The following is a 20,232-nucleotide window of genomic DNA, read 5'->3' as shown; positions in this document are numbered from 1 at the left end:
AGATGGGTCATCTCCACCAAGCTGTCATCAACTTAAAGGATTGTGTACAAATGAATGGTGGTGGTTTTTTAAGTAGCTGAGTTTTGTGGTCGTTAGGCAGTGATAGATAACTGAGACGCTGTCTTTACATGCAAACCCTGGGCAGGAACAGCCCATTAGCAAGGCCTAGGTCCATGCCCTGGCTGCCAGGGAGCAGGAAGAATGGACATTTCCACTTCAGTGGGGGGGTGGGCAGAGATATGTCCACAGCAAGTTTCAACGGAGAGGAATTCCCCAAATAGAAATAGGGGGTTCAGATGATAGGAAAATCCAAAAAATCTGTTAAACTCAGTACCTGCCCTTTTTATTTGCTTTTAAATACTGATTTTTCTCTACAGATATTGATAATTGTGTCTCCTTCCAAATAATTTATATTCCTTACTTCCATTTTATATCTTATGGTATTTGTAGGATTCTTAAACAATGGATCACTTTAATGGAAACACTTTCAGGTTAACTGGATTTAGGAAGTTTCAAAGTTCCTGCCCTTGGGTAACTACGGACACTGCCTAATGCCTGGGACAAAATGCCCACAGGAGAGAATGCTTCCTGGCAGTCGAAGCATCTCTCCAAACCCAGACTTGCTGTGCCCTGACACTGGAAAGAAAACATTCCATCAGCCTTAAAGAAAATCTTCCAGTAAACTGGGAAACTCCCCAGAACAACTTCTTATAGACTCATAACTGATATCCCTGGCCGGGACTCTTCCTCGTCCATCCCACCTTCCTCTCTGAAGCCAGCAAGGACTCTGATCTCCACTACCTAAAAACCCCCACTGTAGGATTAAGGCCCAAGTCCTTAGCTGTGGTGAACATGGCCCATCAGTATGTGTCCCCTGCCTCCCATCTCTTCTCTCAACACCTCCCTTGAGGCAGCATTCCTGGTGAGCCACACACAGCTCCTGGAAGTTATCTGTACCCACCAGGTCCTTGCTAACCCTTGTCTTCCCACATTCTGTTCCCACTTCATAGGATTCCTCCTTCCATCTCACTCTTCCCCTGGCCACCACTCCTAGCCTGCTGGGCTTCTGCTCTTCCTTCAAGATTCTGCAACTAGAACAACCACTGAGAAAGTCAGTAAACTATATACAGTAAAAGAAACAAACAAAAGAAGACCAGAGGAATTTAAAAAGTTATGCTAAAATTATCTATTTAAATCAAAAGAAGATAGTAAAGGAGGGCCAAAACAACAATAAAAAGACAGAAGACAATGGAAATGTCCATACAGAAACTTGAATGATTCTTCACAGCAGCATTTGGTGAATGGATAAATAAAATGTGGTCTAGCCATACAGTGGAACGTCATTCAGCAATAGAAGAATGAAGTAGTGATCCATGCTACAATATGGGTGAACCTTGAAAACATTATGCTAAATAAATGCAGCAAGATAAAGATCATATAAGATTCTATTTATATGAAATATCCAGAAGAGTGGGAATCAATAGAGACAGAAGTGAATTCATGGTTGACTAGGGTTGGGAGTGGGAGTGGGAGGTATGGGAGGGAAAATTGGGAGTACCTGCTAATGGACACAGGATTCCACTTTGGTGATGAAAATGTTGTAGAATTGATTGTGATGGCTGCACAACTGTGAATATACTAAAAACCACTGACTTGTACACTTTAAATGCGTATTTATAAATGGAACTTCTATCTCACTAAGGCTGAAAAAAATTTTTAACTTAAAAAAATTTTTTAAAGATACAGCTAAATGACCACCTACCGTACCAGTGTTTCCCTGACTTTCCAAACAGAACACACACACATACATTTATCTCAAGTGAACCTATATGGCATTTCACTGGGGCATATAAAATTTTTGCAACGATTTTTTTTTTCAGCAAACTCCAGGACAAGAGTTGACAAGTCATTTTAAGAAAAAATGTTACGGAAAATAGCATACATATAAAAGTAGAAAGTAGTGAACCTCCATGTACCTGTGCTTTAGCTCATGGTTTTCCCAACCACTGTGCCCCCCCCCACATTATTTTTGGCACATTATTTTGGAACCTAGAAATATTAAGTCCACAGTAGTCTAACAGCAATTTGACATTTATTGTGTTATGGGCCTATAACTGTTCTAAGCACTTGGCATGAATTAGCTCTTTTAATCCTCAGAACAATCCTAAGAGATAACATTATTATGCCCATTTTACTCTGAGGAAATCAAGGCTGAGAGGTAAAATAACTTCTCCAAAAGCTAGTAAGTGAAAGACTGAAATTCTAAACCAAGGTTGGTGAGTATCTCAGAAAAGTAGTACAACACAACTAAAATAATCATTTAACTTAGAAGCTGAAAGAATGGTTTCTCTTTCCTGGAGTTAAGGCCACTGACAAGGTCAAGAAGCATAGACGAAGTACAGATGGTCTCGGTTCAAACTGGGGCTCCCTCCTCCGGGAGCCCTCCATGTGACTCAACTCTGTGGGCTCTAAGAAATCTCCAAGGCCACGGGAGGTGCTCGGCTTGCTCCAAGAAATCAAAGGAGGCTTCAAAAAGCCAGAACAAGGACAAAACCAGAGTTGCCTGGAGTTCTAGAACTGTGCTCACCAACAGCTAAAGTCATTCACCAGTGCGGCCATGGAACGCTTGAAAAGTGACTAGTCCAAAATGAGATGTGAAGTAAAACGCATACTGTATTTTGAAGACTTGGAACAAAATGTCAAATATTGATTACATGTTGAAACAGTAATATTTTATTTTATTTTAAAGATTTTATTTATTTATTTGACAGACAGAGATCACAAGCAGGCAGAAAGGCAGGCAGAGAGAGAGAGGGGAGTGAGCAGGCTCCCTGCAGAGCAGAGAGCCCGATGCGGGGCTCGATTCCAGGACCCTGAGATCATGACCTGAGCTGAAGGCAGAGGCTTTAACCCACTGAGCCACCCAGGTGCCCGGAAACAGTAATATTTTAGATATGTTGGGTTAAATAAAGGATTTTACTGAAATTAATCTCATCTGTCTCTTTGTACCTCTTTAGTGTGGCTACTAGAACATTTAAAATTCCATATGTGACTCACGTTTCCACTGGGCAGTGGCGTTCCTGACCGTAACTTCTATGCTGCTCCAGATGCCAGTTCCCTGTGGGCTCTGACCTTGTGAACACCTGACGCAGATTCACCAAGAAATGGGGGGCAGCGCCACTGGCACAGAAGAACATGGGCCAACATGCAGCGAAAATCAGATCGGAGCTCTAGAACCTTCAGAACTCATCAGTGACTGCAGCGCCACTGGCACAGAAGAACATGGGCCAACATGCAGCGAAAATCAGATCGGAGCTCTAGAACCTTCAGAACTCATCAGTGACTGCAGCCTGGCCCAACCCACCACAACAGCTTCCGAAATAAAACAAGGATGAGCACAACTCTGAACTGGGATACACCGGAATCTGGGATCTCCCTCAAATGTAGTTCTGTCACCAGGGGAACACTGAGTGGTCTTACTGCCACTGGGCTAAAGCTGACAGAGAGGCCGCCAGGGCTCCAGTTTCCAGAGATGGAGCTGTATCCTCTCCTGCTGCTGTAGGAGACGCTTCTCAGAGACCCGACTTAGGGAATGGGCTTCAGTGTTAAATTGATTCCGTTCATCAGTGTGCATACCGTGCTGTCCACAGAACACGGGAACTGCCTTTCCAGGGAAGACCTCTCCGTCCAGCTCTGGATCCACCCCCTCCCCCCGACTGCCCACGTTCACACACACTTCCCCGTTCTCAAAGTACCATCACAGATGTTTACCTGCAGAGTCAACCTGGGCACATTTGAATGCTAGGCTATATTGAAGTGTTTTGCTGTCCTGTGATACAAAGTGGTTACTAAAAAAGCAAAGGCACTGAACCTATGACAAAAACATCATCTGATTAGCGGGTTTAGTGGAGAGTGAAGGCTGATGCAACCCGAAATAGGGCCGCCTCAGCTGCTAGGTGTGAGAGGAAGCGAGCAAACTCATGCATTTGAGAAGAGTTCTGAGAAGTGGTTGTCATGGCACCAGTGAGGTCTTTGAAGGCTGGAGCTACATCATGGGTATCTGAGGCCTGACTCCTTTGTCCCAGTGTCCAATACACAGCAAGTGCTTAAAACTTTTTGATCAAAGAGAAAACAGTTGGTTATAGAACGCACAGGCCTCCTGGGTCCTAGGGTGAGCGTATCCTAAGAAAGAGAAGTGTAGCCCTGTACTAGCTATAGTCAGGCCTCAGTGTAGCTATGAGCTGGCCTGGCACCCACCTCGAGACTGGGGTGTTCTCTAGTGGGACATCAACAATTTCACACAACTCCATCAGACACGGCCACTCTGGGACTGTGGCAGACGAAGATAAAAAACCAGACGACTCTATGATTACACCCCAACACAGACAAAACGTGAGCAGCGTCCAAATCACAAAAAGGACCAGACATCCCCATATTCTGGCTGAGTGACTGTGGCTTCTTTACCAAGCCCAGATTTAGCCTCACTCCATTCTTCTTACCTTCTTGGTAAAAATACCCGATCACAGAATTCTCCTGCTTCCAGTTCAGCCCAATCCAGAGCAGAGCCCTGCTTCCCTGGGCCTTCCTCCAAAGCACCAGACACAAGCCCAAATCCCCTAATCCTTAACACCCTCTGACTGAGACACCCCACAGCCCCGCACGGCATGTGACTTCCCTCATGCAATGGGTCAATAAAACTAACTCTGTTCAATTATGCATTCCTAAAGAGTCTTTTTGGCTAAAGTCACAGTTCTTACCCATGAGCAGCACCCATTCCCAAGTGAGCCATGCCTCAGGTTGCCACTGTGCCTACCTTTGTCCCCAGGCCTGGGAAGGAGAAAAGGAAACAAGTACAGGGGAGAGGTCAGTCATGGCAGAAGAGGATGACATCTCCAAAATGCTCTTTCCCATGGCTCACCCTAGGTTGGTGCATTTTGTTGCTGCCATTAAAGCTAGCTCATCCAAAACCAGAAATTAATCTTATAGGATTACCTATGAGCCTACACAGACAGACAGACACACAGACACACACACACACACACACACAATTTCATTACCTTCAGTAATTTAACAAGTTATAAATGATGGACACAAGAATTAAGGAATGAGAACTATCCAGAATCCTGATAGTAAGGAGTAAGGTCCAGAGCCAGCTAAGACTGGCCTCCTTCCCAGTGTCTGATCTGAACAAGTTACTTAAACTGAACTTGTTTCTCACTCTGCAGATTAAGAGAACAAACACCGTAAGTGGCTGTAAGATATGAAGACAAAGGCCCAGAATAACACGGGTACAAGTGCTGTGACAGGAAGGAGGCTGTCGCTGGTTAGCTAACCACTCTTCCCACCTGCTGGCCCACCTCTTGCCCACTATGCTGACAATTCCTTCACATCACTGCTCCATGCCACCATTCCTGTCAACCTGCCTGTCTCATCCACCACAGTGGAAGCATCTAGAGCACGAGAGGGATGTTAAGCACTTGTCTGTCCCCTCCCTCCCACTAGCGCCCACTAGGAATAGGCATGTAATGGGAACTCAGACAAAGGCTGATAAATGAATCAAAACTTTATGAGCTCTAGCTCATAAACCAAAATTGAATCGATCTTATTCAAATGCAAGTGATTTTCCCCCTTTGATGCCTCCCAGAAGCATGACTTTTTAACTCAGTCATAACCTTTCGCGAACGCCAGATGGGCAGCCTGCCCTGTGCCCGATCCACTATGTGCCTGCAAATTTTTTGCATCCAATTTATCACCTGCAAGATCACATTTGGTAACAATTTTATTGAAGAACCTTCGATCAGAATTTACCTCTAAAATAAACCTGTTATGTGTGTCTCGAGCATAGCAGGGGTTTTTTCACAAGAAAGAAAACCTCACATCAACGCTCACAGGGGCTGCATTCTGGCCACAGGTGTGAACGCCCCTGAAAGCCACTGAGAATGTCCACGTGATGTGGACTGTGCAGGTGTTTTTCAGAAACCCAGTTTAGCTTTGTTGTTTATCTTTATCCCTGAACTTAAACCCACGCCACAAGAGCTTGAAAGGATTTCAAATATTAGTTCTACCAAGTTCTCTCGGCTAGGATCTAGCACCTGCTTTGTGCAGAGCTTACCTATCATCTAGACCAGAAGAGGCTCGAAAACAAAGTGCTCCTATCAACAGGTTTCCTAACACAGTGTGAGGCAACATTTTCAAAGAGTACTTGAGAGTGAAGAAAAGAAAAGGAACTTGGCAAGGAACAGAGAGCCTCCTTAAAGCCAGTGCTGTTACCTGTCATTCGGCCCCCTGGATTAGCAGGGACCGAGGCTACAATCCAAGGCTGCGACCCCACGGCGCGCTGACCGCAAGGACTGCCCAGAGTCTCGTGCAGGGCGGAACAGGGGATATGAGGGCTCTCTGCATGAACTCCAGTCCCATCCAGAATGACCACCGGGCTGATGACAGCCTTCCCTCTCCCCATCTCTGAGGCCTTCTGGACGGCACAATGCCCACTGGGCACACAATTTGGAGATTAGTGAGAATAAAGAGGGAATACGAGGAACCTGCTTAATGCTCACTAGCTTCAGGGACTAAGGGTCAGACTAATACACCACTTGGGGATAACTGGTGCCTTTTGTTCAGCTGAGTTATCTTCCGTTAACAAAGAAAATACGTCTTGTTTGACAAAAGTCTCTGGAATAAAACTGATGTTAAGCCCGCTCAAAAATAAAGGAAATATTTACCTAGTCTTTGGCTCAAGATTTCTCGAGTCAGGTCCACTCCTGACTCAATGATCCAGTGTAAACTGGTGTGCAAAACTGATCCCTATTTTACTGCAAAACTACTGCAAACAGTAAAGACTCAGAGTCAAAACGGCACCATACTGTTTTATTTCAACTCTCAAACAATATAAGGAAATGACAACTTCTGACGATAAACCATGCAAGTAATAACAAAGGAACAGAAAAATATTAAAAACAAAAACAATTATTTGAAAGTATTTCACATTTCACAGCAGTGCTTTGGCAGTACTGGCAAGTGTTTCTGGCCAACTGCTTCCCACGACAGGGGTCTGGAAGAACCCCGTCTTCTCCCTGACAGTTTACACTCTGAGTCACTATACACCACACTGCTCCACTCGCCAGACTTTTGTAAACCTCATCTTAATATATGTATCTGAGGATTGTGCGTGATCACAACAAAAACTAACGACAAAACAGTGTGGTAGAAAAGTAAACTCTAACATTTCCAGTAAGGCATCAGGGAATCACTGCTGGCTGGGCCCTTCATTTTTACCAGTTTAAAGAAAAGTTTTGATTTACATTTCTCAGCAAACCCAATATTCAGAAGCTTAACCAGCAGGCTCAAGTTAAAAGTTTAAAAGATAGTCCCTTTCCTTTTTTTTTTTTTTTTTTTGGTAAATGTTTCATATAAAACATGAAATCAAGTTCTACTTTAATAAAAAAAAAACTGAGTATTTTTAATAGTAAAAATATATATGTTTATAATTCTCTTTTTAAAAAGACATTAAATAACAATACTTCAGAAGACTGGAGTTAACCCCCCAACCCCCCCCCCCACCAGCTCTCCCTCTGGCACAGATACATTAAGGCAAAGGCTCCTGGAGAGGCATGTCCCCCAAGGTGAACACACTCTGCTCCTGCAGGGTCAACGGAAAGGCTTCTCCCTCATGTTCACAGAGCCGTCCTGCATCCCGAAGTAGACTCTCTCAGCCATGTTAATGAAAAGGCCTGTGTCCACCACGCCTGCAGGATGAAGGATGGAAAAAAGCATTAAGTTTCAGCTTCCCAACGCCAGAGAGTCAAGGATCATATGCAACTACTATGAGCAGTACTGGACAAATGACAGGTCTGGAGTCTTTCCTCTCTCAGAACAATGAAGAGAGATTCAGATTATTTCTATTTCTTCCTACAATCCCTTTCTCCCCTGCCATCTTGGCTTTCTACTATACCCAAATGTGCCAACTTTTTCCCTGCCTCAGGGCCTTTGCTCATGTTCTTCTGCTTGCTGGACTACATCTTAGAGCACATCCAAGGAGATGGTTCTTCTCTGTCCTTCAGATATCAGTTGATAAGTCATCTCTTCAGAGACTCCATAACTATTCTAAGTAACCCCCACTCCCAGTTATTTTTCTTTTTTCTTTAAATTGAAGTATAGTTGACAGATAATGCTAGATTAAGTTTCAGGTATAGAGTATAGTGATTCAACAATTCTGTACATTACACGATATTCACCATGGTAAGTGCAGTTTCCATCTGTCACCATATAAAGTTATTACAATATTACTGGCTGTATTTCCTATTCTGTACTTTTCATCTCCATGATGTACTTATTTTATAACTGTAAGTTTAGACCTCCCAAACCCCTTCACCCATTTTGCCTATCCCCCCCCACCCCTCCCCTCTGGCAAACAACAGTCTGTTTCTGGTTGTTTTGTTTGTTCATTTGTCTTATTTTATAGATCCCACATGTAAGTGAAATTATACGGTATTTGTCTTTCCATGACTTACTTCACTTAGCATAATATCCTCTAGGTCCATCCACATTGTTGAAAATGGCTTGATCTCATTCTTTTTTATGGCTGAGTAATATCCCATTGCACATATGTACCAAATCTTTATCCATTCATCTGTCAACGGACACTTATGCTGCTCCCCATTTTGGTTATTGCAAATAGGGCTCCAATAAACACAGGTGCATACATCTTTTCAAATTACTGTTTTCATTTCCTTTGGGTAAATACCCAGCAGTGGAATTACTGGATCATATAATACTTTTTAATCTTTTGAGAAACCTCCATATGGTTTTCCACAGTAGTTACACCAATTTCCCTTCCCACCAACAGAGCATAAGGATTCTCTTTTCTCCACATTCTCACCAACATTTCTTTTTGGGTTTTTTTTTTAACAATTGTTATTTCTTATCTTTTTGATTCCAGTCATTCTGACAGGTATAAGGTGGTATCTCTTTGTGGTTTTAAATTTGCATTTCCCTGCTGATTAGTGATGCTGACCAGCTTGTGATTATTAGCCATCGTTATGTCTTCTCTGGGAAAAATGTCTATAGAGGTCCTCTGCCCGGTTTTTAATTATGTTATTCGTTTTTTGTGTTGAGTTGTAAGAGTTCTTTATATATTATACATTTTAAGTCCTTATTGGATATAGCATTTGCAGATAAGCTCTCCCATTCAGTAGGCTGCTTTTTCATTTTATTGATGATTTCCTTCACTGTGCAAAAGCTTTTCAGTTTGATACAGTCCCAGTAGTTTATTTTTGCTTTTCTTTCCCTTGCCTGGGGAGAAAGATCCAGAAAAAAATGTTGCTGAAGCCAATGTCCTTACTGCCTATTTTTTTTCAGGAGTTTCATGGCTTCAGGTCTCACATTTAACCCATTTTGAGTTTACTTTTGTGTGGTGTAAGAAAAGTGGTCCAGTTTCATTCTTTTGCATGTAGCTGTCCAGTCGTTCCAACACCATTTTTGAAAGGACTGTCTTTTCCCCATTGTATATCCTTGCCTTCTTTGTCATAGGTTAACTGACCATAGATGTATGAGTTTATTCCTAAACTTTCTTTTCTGTTCCACTGATTAATATGCCCACTTTTGTGACAGTACCATCCTGGTTTGATTATTACAACTTTGTTGCGTATCTTGAAATCTTGGATTGTGTTACCGTCAGCCTTGTTCTTCTTTCTCAAGACTGCTTTGGCAATCTGCACACCTAGTTATCCTCAATCATACGATTGGCCTTAGAACTTTCCCCCACAGAGTGTAAGAAGACATTTGCAATGCATAAATCCAACAGAAGACTTGCATCAAAATACGTAAAAAAATTCTCCAAATCAGTAAGACAGACAACCTAGCAGAAAAATGGACCAAAAACTTAAAAAGGTACTTTACAAAAGAGGCCATGTAAAATGGCCAATAAACATTAGAAATGGTGCTCAGACTAATTAGTGAAAAGAGAATACAAATGAAAATGACAAGATACCACTACACACTCACCAGAATGAACACATAATGAAATCTCCCACTCAGATAGTAGGAGTATGCACTGGCAAAACCACTTTGGAAAACATCTGTTAGTACATCTCCTAAAGCTGAACAAATTCATACTGAACAATCCAGCAATTCTACTCCTAGGTTTATATGCAACTGGCAGGCACACATATGGTCATCAAAAGACACGTATACAAGAATGTTCATAGCAGCATTTTTCCTAACAGCTAAAAACTGGCAACACCCCAATGCCCATCAAGAGTAGATGGCTATACAAACATTTTTCTTCAGACACATAAATATGATGGAATACTATCCAGTGATGTGAATTAACCACAACTATAAGCAACATTTACTGAAAATATTTATATATACACAATACCACAATGATATAATACTGTTCAACTATCAGGAAAACAAGTCTGATGGATAAGTGTGTAGGGAAAATTGTCAGTAGAGGGGTAAACTGGTGCAATCAATGCAGGACAACTTAGCACCATCTGACAGGGGGAAAGGTGGGAGGGAAGAAGAGACTTTTCACCCTTTACGCTTATAATACTGAACAATGTCAATTAAAAAGAATTTTAAGGGATGCCTGGCTCAGTCCGGTGAGCGTCTGCTCAGGTCATGATACCAGGGCCCTGGGATCGAGTCCGCATCAGGATCCCTGCTCAGCTGGAGTCTTGTCTTCTTCTACCCTTCCCTTCTGCTCGTGATCTCTCTCTCATGCTCACTCACTCACAAATAAATAAAATCTTTAAAAAAAATTTTTTTTAATTGAAACTTCAGAAGATGGCTCCCAATATATAAAGAAATATAATCATCTATCACTGAGGGAAAGCCATGAAGCAGAGAAAGGAGCTGCTGAAACCTAAGTCCCCGGCACGTCACTGCAGCTTCCCAAAGGAAGCACAGAGGCCACAAAAGACCCATCCTTTCCAACAGTTCTGTAATACGAGGTGACAGCTCCCCCTGATCCAAGGGAAGTCAAACCAGGTTCAGAAAAGGTTTCAGAAAAAGAGCAGAGATGAAAGGCAAGAGCCGAAGATCTGCTCTTAGCGCACCCCCTCTTTAGGTTACTGACCGCCACCAGTAGTGGAAAGGGCAGAGATGGCTCACTGTGAGCATGGGGCCCAGAATCCATGAGCTTTGGCCCTCCTACAGACCCCCTGTGCTCTGGGTGGAACCCAATGGAACATCCGAGGGAAGGAGTGACCAGCCAGGCACCAGTCCAGCTGTCCTCTAAGTGTCCTCACATACACAAATGTATGTGGGGCAAGGACAGGGCGACAGGAACAGACAGATTATTCTTCCCTTCCCTGGATTTTGGCCCAGCAGTACCATAACAGACCAAATCAGGGAAAGAAGAGAGAAAACAGGAGAGGCAACGAACCACACGGATGCTTCTGATTAGCATGATTTAACATTTAGCCTTTCTTTTTTCATTTCCTTTGGTTTAAATTCCTGAGATTCTGAACTTCTCTAGGCTGTAGCTTCCACTTACTGAGGCAGAGGGCAAATATAGGTGAAACTTCCTCATGAGGGACTGCTCAATGTCTCGAAAAGCCAAGAAGGTCTAAGCAGGAGCAACAGAGCTACCTAGTGGACACTGCAAGAAATCCACCTATAGAGGAACGGCGCCCACACTGATGAGCTGCTTCCTTTTTCTTTTTTTAGGTTTCACTGATGAATTTTATTACAGTCCTAAAGAAGAAATGATGCCTATTTTTACACAAATGCTTCCAGGAAATTGAAGGAGGTCAATATTACCCTAATACAAAAAATAGATATTATAGGAAAGGAAATGAGAGACACATATTTCTCATGAATACAGATGCATGTACTGTCTATAATAAAATTTCAATGATCATATTCAGCATTGTCTAAAATTATAATATTTAACAACTATGATGGCTAATTTTACATGTCAACTTAACTGGGCTGCTTCCTATACAATCCCCTGGGTTTATCTGCATTATCATCAGGGGCAAATGCTCCCATTTTGCTAAGAGTGACCTCTATATCTTCTCTTCTTCTTGCCCTCTTGGTTCATCACTTCTTCCATTAAGTGAGAACACTAAATGAGAGAAAAAGCATAATTCAACTCCTCTTTTTTGCTTAAAGTTTCTGTTATGAGACTGTCAGTTGAAGACTAAAACAGCAGACTAAAGGAAGGCTAGAAGAATTAGCTCCTTATTACAGGGCATATAGTCACACCTTTTTCATTCCCAAATAGCACAGATAACTTACAATCTAGCACATTTAATTAATGGCAACAATACTATCCTTTCTTCCCAGGGATTTATTCATTCAACAAACAACACTATCCTTTCTTCCCAGGGATTTATTCATTCAACAAACAATCCTTTATGCGCTAGGCATCATGTTAACTCATTTAATCCAACGATCCTATGAAGCAGGCACTAGTATTAGCTTCTTTTACAGAGGAAGAAAGTGAGTCACGGAGACGTTAACTAACTGCACAAAGTTCACACTGACAGATTGAGGCTGGGTCAGGAACCTCACCCAGGCAGTCTGCTCCTGAACCTACTCTCAGCCACTACAATCTGCTCAACTGACCTTACCTGCCCCATTAGCCAGTCAGTCAGTTCTGTGCCCAAGAATATTTTATGCCATGGAATCTTCCCAGTCAGAATCTTGGTCTCTCAATACCATAAGACTGATGTCTCTCACAACGGCTTCCTCCATCTGACCCGCTGGTATGGGCTTTCAGTACCTCCTCTGGTCTGGACACGTAACTCACCTCCACACTGCTCACCAAGCCTTACCCATGGTTCCAGATCCCTGCTACATGCATTAGAGGCTCTCCCACCCCAGTTGTTCATGCCATACCACCACCCCTCCTCAACCTGGCACCCGAAGAAGGACTGAAGGTTCAAGGTCTAGAGGCAGACAACTCAGGGCTCCCCTCCTGGCAACGTAGCCCTTGGGCAAGTTGTTGCTCTGTAACTATCTCATCCAACTGGAGAATCCAAACGAGACATTTTTAAACATTTAGTCAGCGTCTAGATTACACTGTGCTAAGGCACAGGTCAAAAGCCACCTCTCCTCCATGAACTTTCCCACATTCCCCAAAGAAAGCAACCTAAGTGCACTGTAGACTCTTGGTACTTCTCTAGCAAATTCAGCACACTCCATCTTCTCTGTAGGCATGGCTCTACGCACAGCTTCCCCAGAGTACACGTGACCTCTCCCTGAGGCTGCTTCCATGCTCTAGGGTGGGAGCTTTCCCTGTTAACATGTGGGGCATCACCTGTAGGGCAGCACTTGTGGTACATACCTGATGAGTATGGGCGAATGGAGTCACTTTTCCCCAGTACTCAAGAAGAGAGCCCACAAAAATGAAAGAGCTAAGTCAAGTTTCTGGAAGGGAAGGCTCTATGCAGAGGGTGAGCTTTTTCAAGGCAAACCCCTCTGACACTCCATCAGCTCCAGGCCTATCCTAAATGAAGTGACTTGTGAAATGCATAACCAACAAGCCCGCTAGGTAAGCAGTAACTATGGGGGTGGGAGGGAAACGATGCGGGAAGCAAAGGCACAATGTCAGAAACTCCAAGCATGGTACAAAGGAAATTTTTCTTTCCAACCAAGTTTTATAAAACTCACACCCATCAAGCCTCCTACGGTCAGAGGCAGGGGACAGTTACAAGGTGCTTCGGTGTCTACACTCAACGAACCCCACTCACATCACCTGGGATCATTTTGATAGCTGTGTTCACTTCACTCCATTTGTGCACCCGATCGAACTTCCAGTCCAGGATAAAATTCCCATTATCCGTCACCACAGGACCCTAGAAGGTAAAATTTTCCACATTTACAGAGGATGTAGATACAGGCAGGCAGAGAGGGGCAGGAAAGTGAAGGGGACACCCAAATACAAGTATCTTAATTGACCTGCTCTAGCCAGTACCCCTGCCTCATGCTTTTTAGAAGGCAGTGCCATGAAGAAGTGATGAGCAGGAGCTTTGGCGTCAGAATTTGAGTCTTGAAGCCACATGCGTACAGAGGAGGCTCAGAGAAGCCATTAACCCCTGTGAGCCTCAGATTCCTCAACTCCACGAAGGGTAAGGATTCATACTTGAAAGGCAGCTTGCATATAAACCATATGGGTAAGCATTCACCACAGTGAGAACTCACAGGAAGGGTTCGACAGTTCTTAGCTGCTGTTAGAATGAAACACGACAGCAATGGAAGCCAACTATCCACGTGGTGCAACAGTCTCACCGCCTCTCACTGGGTGCCCAATAATGCAAAACAAGGCAGTGCTACTGTACCCATCACTGAGCAGACGCTCCCACCAAAAGAGGAAGCAGAGAGGTGTTCTGGGGTCCAAAAAGAAAAAAAGGCAGGGGGTAGTTTTAGATAATTAATCCAAAATTCCTAGAGCAGGAGAAGGCATTTGGGACCACGAATGTTGATAGAACACTACAGCCACAGGCAAGGAAACTAGGCCGTTCCCGCAGGCTGGAGGTGACGGGGTGGGAATTCAGTGAAGGGCCCCAGGAAGGCAGGATGCTAGAACTTTCATGTGGAGTCGCCCCGGTCTCAAGAGGGAACCTCCCCCTCCAACAGTCTCTAGGCTTTTCTTTTTTTTTTTTTTTTAAAGATTTTATTTATTTATTTGACAGACAGAGATCACAAGTAGGCAGAGAGGCAGGCAGAGAGAGAGGAAGGGAAGCAGGCTCCCCGCTGAGCAGAGAGCCCAACATGGGGCTCGATCCCAGGACCCTGGGATCATGACCTGAGCTGAAGGCAGAGGCTTTAACCCACTGAGCCACCCAGGTGCCCCAGTCTCTAGGCTTTTCAACTACAGAGGGGACCAGACTCAGAGCTCTGTACAACCACAAGGATTAGAACTGATTTTTCAAACATCAGAGAAACATTAGGAAAAAAAAAAAAAACACATCAATATAAAAATGCATCAGGGTAGAGTTACAGATCATTTGTTTTGTCTTCTGTGTCTTCCAAACTTGTTATACAGTTTTATCTAAAATTATACTTAGTTTTTAGGTTATTACTTTTGCTAGTTTGTTTATTTAAGTGTAGGAGGGGGGAAAAAGCTGAAGAAAACATTTCCACTAAGTCTCTGGAGTGTATTCCTAAGGAGGGGTTCACATCCCCCAGGAAATTCTACTTCTTGTCCCATTCAATAAAAGAACGAAGTAAGAAGAGAAAAGGGAAATTATACCATGGAACCTGGAAAACTTCCTGCCCCAGGGCACTTCCCAAAGCCCATTTTTAGCAGCTGTGAAGCCTGCCAGTCCAGACTCCAAGGGACCCAGAGAAAGAATCAATCCCCCCCACGTCTACAGAGAACATACGCTGCATTAAGTGTAGTAATAGCTACATGAGTTTGAATATAGAAAGTAATAAAGCTGGGGCACCTGGGTGACTCAGGTTAAAGCCTCTGCCTTCAGCTCAGGTTGTGATCCCGGGGTCCTGGGATTGAGTCCCTCGTCAGGCTCTCTGCTCAATGGGGAGCCTGCTTCCCTTCCTCTCTCTCTGCCTGCCTCTCTGCCTATTTGTGATCTCTGTCTGTCAAATAAATAAAAAATAAAATCTTTAGAAAAAAAAAAGAAACTAATAAAGCTAGTACTCTTAAAAATGAACCAATAACCTGATTAAAAATAAATAAATAAAAGCTGACTACCCAGGCTACATAACAGAGGACCCTACTGAGGCAAAGGGGAGGACACTACACCGAGAACCTGGACTGCCCTTGAGAAAACTCCCTGGCCACTTACTGCCTTGTTGACGGCCATTCGAAGTTCAATCACGCCCCCAAACTTCTGGGTCACAGCTCGGCTCACTGGGACATAGGCCATTGGGATGACCTCAATGGGGATTCCTTTGTGCCACTGATCCCCAAGGTTCTTTGAATCTTTCCTGGGAAGAAAGTCAAAAAAATACAATAAATAAGCTCAATGGTACATATAGATAAACACCAAATTCAGACATCACAAGCAGGCAAGGGCAGAGAACAGGGACAAACACACAGGGCTTCAAACATTTTCGCTATGTTTTACTATTTAAGAAATAAGGTATTTGAAGTAAATACGACAAAAATGTTAAAACTGGGTATGACTGGCTTGTGGGTATACAGGTGTTTATTATTTATGTTCTTTCTACAACTGTAATATCTCATAAGTAAATACAATTTTTTTTTTTTTTAATTCACAGGCTCAGCACAAGCACTGAGGAGGATCTGAGAGCCTGGTCAAAGACCACGCATAACACAGGTCATGTGTGAGCCCAGAGGAAGCAGGACATGCTGAGTCACTGCCCGTGGGCAGGGCCTGTCCTTCCTCTGCAGCTCCCTCCAAGGATCAAATGAGGGATATATGAGGACATGCTCTTGTCACCAGACTGACAAGCTGTCTACTCCTCCTGCCAATGGACACATAACATAGCAGGATGTACCTGCAGCAGGAGAACAGAACAAAATCCTCCGAGACACTGCTCTCAGTCCTAGCCATCAGTCTCAGAGAGTCAGACAGTCCCTCCCTTTCTCTATTTCCTCCTCTATAAAACAGGGATGAGGCTGTGGTCTGATCTACCTCCCCAACAGACAGCTCAGGATACTCAACACTGTACCTGAAGTCAGCGATCACGATGAAGCGGCTGGCATAGCCAGCCACAATTTTCTCCTGGGTCAGGCAGCCTCTGGGGATAGGAAGAGGCAAATGAACACAGGCAGGACACAAACTCAATTTGAAAACTAAAGTCAGAGACAGTAAATCCAAATCCACTTAATGAGAAATTTAATTTGTACTTCTTAAAGGAGATCCCCAGTTCCACCATGCTGTGCAATGGACTGAACTGCGCCCCTCCCAAACTTTGTATCAAAGCCCTAACTCCCAATGTGCTCTTGGAAGATGAGGCCTCTGAGGAAGTAATTATGGTTAAATGCAGTTGTAAGGGGGGTCCCTGGTCTGACAGGATCAGTGTCCTTAGAAGAAAAGACACCAGAGAGCTCACCTGCTCTCTCTCTACCCTGAGGGCACAGTGATGAGGCAGCCAACTGGAGCCAGGAGTCTCCAGAACCATTGAGAAACTGCTGCTGAAGCCACCCAGTCTACAGCATTTTGTTAAGGTAGCCTGAGCTAAAACGCTTTGCTTCTAGTCAATGGACTATAAAAACATGAGCCTGAGTCTAGGAAAAATGGTTCCCAGTCAGGCCAGGTACACTCCTAACAAAGATGCATCTATGTTTAGGAAAGGTCAACTGAGCATGGCATGAATGGAGGGGTCTATAACAGAGGAGGACAAGCCTTGAACAACCTGTCCTTTCCACTATTTGACAGATGGAGCACACGATGACATTCAAACATATATTGTGTCATTACAGTCTTCTGGATTATGAGAACCAGCAGAGCAAGACTTTACTCTCTTCAACTCATCATTCCCTATGCACCAATCAACATTTAAGAAATACCCAATGTTCTCCAAATGAATGAATGAATATATAACTAACTGCTCACAGAGGGTAAGAGCGGCTTTAAGGCAAAGATCACACACGAATGCCCACAGACCTAATAGACTCACCCCAACAATGTATTTGGTCTGAGTCACACAGTTTTTAAAATTTGAATCAGCAGAGGAATGCAGATACAGAGAACTCTTTAAGATGAGTAATCTCACCAAAGAGGCCCAGGTTCCCGGTCAGCAGACTGCTACTCACGACTAGAAATGCCAAGCTGGCTCTACAGCCATCGGCTATCTACTTCCTAGTAGAAAGACAAGCTCACATAGGGCACAGTGGCCATTTGTTTATTCTGCCTTCCACTCTGCTTTGCTGAGGATTAACCAGCAGCTAGTCTTTACCAAGAAAGTCCCCATGACACTCACCCACCACCCTTAATGAGATTGAGATCGGCATCTACTTCATCAGCACCATCGATTGCGAGGTCAATCTGTGTTGGAGTTGGGGGAGGGGGAGGAAAGGTACAGAAATTATTAAGGGCTCTGTGTAAAGCTTGAACATGTAATGACTCATCAGATGCTTAGCAGCCCTATTAGCTAGGTATAGTTATTCCCATTTAAGCAGTAAAAAAAACAGGCTCTGAGAGGCTATTCCACTAAGGTCACCACGAAAGAAATACAGGGTCTGGAAACCACACCTGGGCCCAGCTCTTACCCATAACATTACACTCCCTTTTCTCACTGATGGGTTTCTCTGTGGAGGAGGTAAAATTACTGAGTACAGAATCCCAATGTGGGTGACATCACCCCCAAGTACAGAAAAGATACACAGTACATCTATGGTATTAAAATTTCACTGAGGGGAGGGCAACAGAAAAAAGGCTAAGAAAAACTGATTCAGAAGTCTCCATACCAATATGGCAAAAAGAAAGGCAGTTTTTATTTTTTTTTTAAAGATTTTATTTATTTATTTGACAGAGAGACAGCAAGAGAGAGAGAGAGAAAACACAAGGAGGGGGAGAGGGAGAAGCAGGCCTCCCGCCGAGCAGGGAGCCTGATGCGGGGCTCAATCCCAGGACGCTGGGATCACGACCTGAGCCAAAGGCAGACACTTAATGACTGAGCAACCAAGGGGCCCCAGAAAGGAGTTCTGAGCAGACAGAGAAAACCCAATGAAGAGTTATAAAGCTGACACACATTTGATGTGATCTGCAATTGCAAAGTACCTGAGGCACCCCCACTATGACCCCCCAAAGCATCTGTCTGGGCCCGTCCACTCCCACTGTTAGAAAATTCTACCACCAACCCCAAAAGCAGTCAGGAGCAACTGGGTTCGTGCATCTTTCAAGATCCAGAAATCAAGGAAGCCCAGGACTCTGCATGGACAATGTGCGAGCCTTAAGTATGGTTACTGAAAACAGCAGTATGAAAAAAACCTCAGGCCACAAATCAGTTCAAGTTGTTTGACATGGCACAGGTGTAAATAAAGCGTACCAAGCTTCAGCTTCTCTATGCTTCCATCCTTTCACGGATCCTGCCATTTGTCTGAAGAGACAGCCTGTGCTGCTTCCCCCAATCCTGCACTAACCCCGAGGCCAGGCCATAGGTGCCACGGCAACTCTCTGGGGCCTGGAAGGTTGCAACCTTCTTTGTGTGAGTTCCAGGCCCACCTTCGGCCCAAACCACGCTCCTCCCAGTGCTCAGCACTGACTCACTCTGCCCTGGCTCTGCCCACAGAAATCCCCCAACAAGACCCTCTCGTGGTTCTTACTCACCCCTCTGAGGCCCGCATGTTCCAGGACAACACAGGTGAGTGGACCAGGTTAGTACCCTCTCTGGAATGCTCTCTCCTGGACTGGCCAGCCTGCCTTCACAGCTCTACTCCAACTTTACCTCTCCCCACAAAACCCTTCTAAGCAGCCCTGCTCCAGCGCCAGAGGCATCTGAATCCATATTCAGGCTCTACCAGTTACAGGGAGCATGGCTTTGGCAAATGGTTTGCCCTCTCTGTGTCTGTTTCACACCTCCAAAATGGGGTGATGATGGTATACATCCTCAAGACTAATGGAGATTAAGTGGCTGACCACAGACCTAGCACCCAGCATAACACGTGGCGTACAGGAAGGGCTCCGTAGATGCCAGCTGGGAGTACACTGCTCACCCTCATCCTCTCCAGTCTCCTCCCGATTACCCATGTGTTCAGCCATCTTTGCCATAACACGTCACTGTAATCTGTTTTCAAATGTCCATGGCTGCCTCAGACGATTACTTCTCATCTCCACTTAGTTGGTAAGCTCCGTGGGCTGGCTCACTCTTCTACTTCTGTACAAGGACCACAGGAAGTTCTGAATCCACCCCTAGGTTTGTCCAATCCCCCTTCACCATGCTCATACTGAGCCCTCAGGGTTAAACCACAGGGAATGTACTGGAAACTAACAACCTCTCCTCTCATGACCTTAGCCAAATTTAATATTCAAAATCCCAGGAGAAATGGGATGTATGACTCACTGACCTTTCTCCTAGATTCAACAAGATATCCCAGAGCCCACACACAAGTGACAGCCATGAAAAAGGAGACAGAAGACACAGCAGCTCCTCTCTTGCTTACCTCTGGGTGTCGGTCCAGGTCACTGAGAGTTAAGCCATACTGCAAAATGAGCTGACGGGCCTGTGGAGAACAAGAAAAAATGCCTATAATCATTTACTCTGAGCACGTGGCAAAGATTCTCAGCATTCTTTTGGATTTAAGTGTTTGATCTGGAGTCCTGACTAAGGCTCCCTCCCAAATCCAAC

At 44.2% G+C, this 20,232-nt stretch overlaps 1 protein-coding gene across 1 annotated transcript in view; it reads right to left on the bottom strand.

Moving 5' to 3' along the window:
• Positions 1 to 6,846: 6,846 nt before the first annotated feature.
• Positions 6,847 to 20,232, bottom strand: part of RPIA (ribose 5-phosphate isomerase A) — a 32,174-nt gene continuing 18,788 nt past the window's right edge. The window contains exons 4-9 of the mRNA XM_080814630.1: positions 20,048 to 20,107; positions 17,866 to 17,930; positions 16,612 to 16,680; positions 15,762 to 15,903; positions 13,709 to 13,808; positions 6,847 to 7,745 (exon numbers count right to left, since the gene is read on the bottom strand). Coding sequence (XP_080670756.1) covers positions 7,648 to 7,745; positions 13,709 to 13,808; positions 15,762 to 15,903; positions 16,612 to 16,680; positions 17,866 to 17,930; positions 20,048 to 20,107 — 534 coding nt within the window. The 3' untranslated portion in view covers positions 6,847 to 7,647. The remainder of the gene's footprint in view (positions 7,746 to 13,708; positions 13,809 to 15,761; positions 15,904 to 16,611; positions 16,681 to 17,865; positions 17,931 to 20,047; positions 20,108 to 20,232) is intronic.

This window comes from Martes martes (genome assembly GCF_963455335.1).
Source record: "Martes martes genome assembly, chromosome: 9".
Lineage (NCBI taxonomy): Eukaryota > Metazoa > Chordata > Mammalia > Carnivora > Mustelidae > Martes > Martes martes.
The sequence above is the reverse complement of the archived record's forward strand: the minus strand, read 5'-3'. Positions and strand labels throughout refer to the sequence as shown.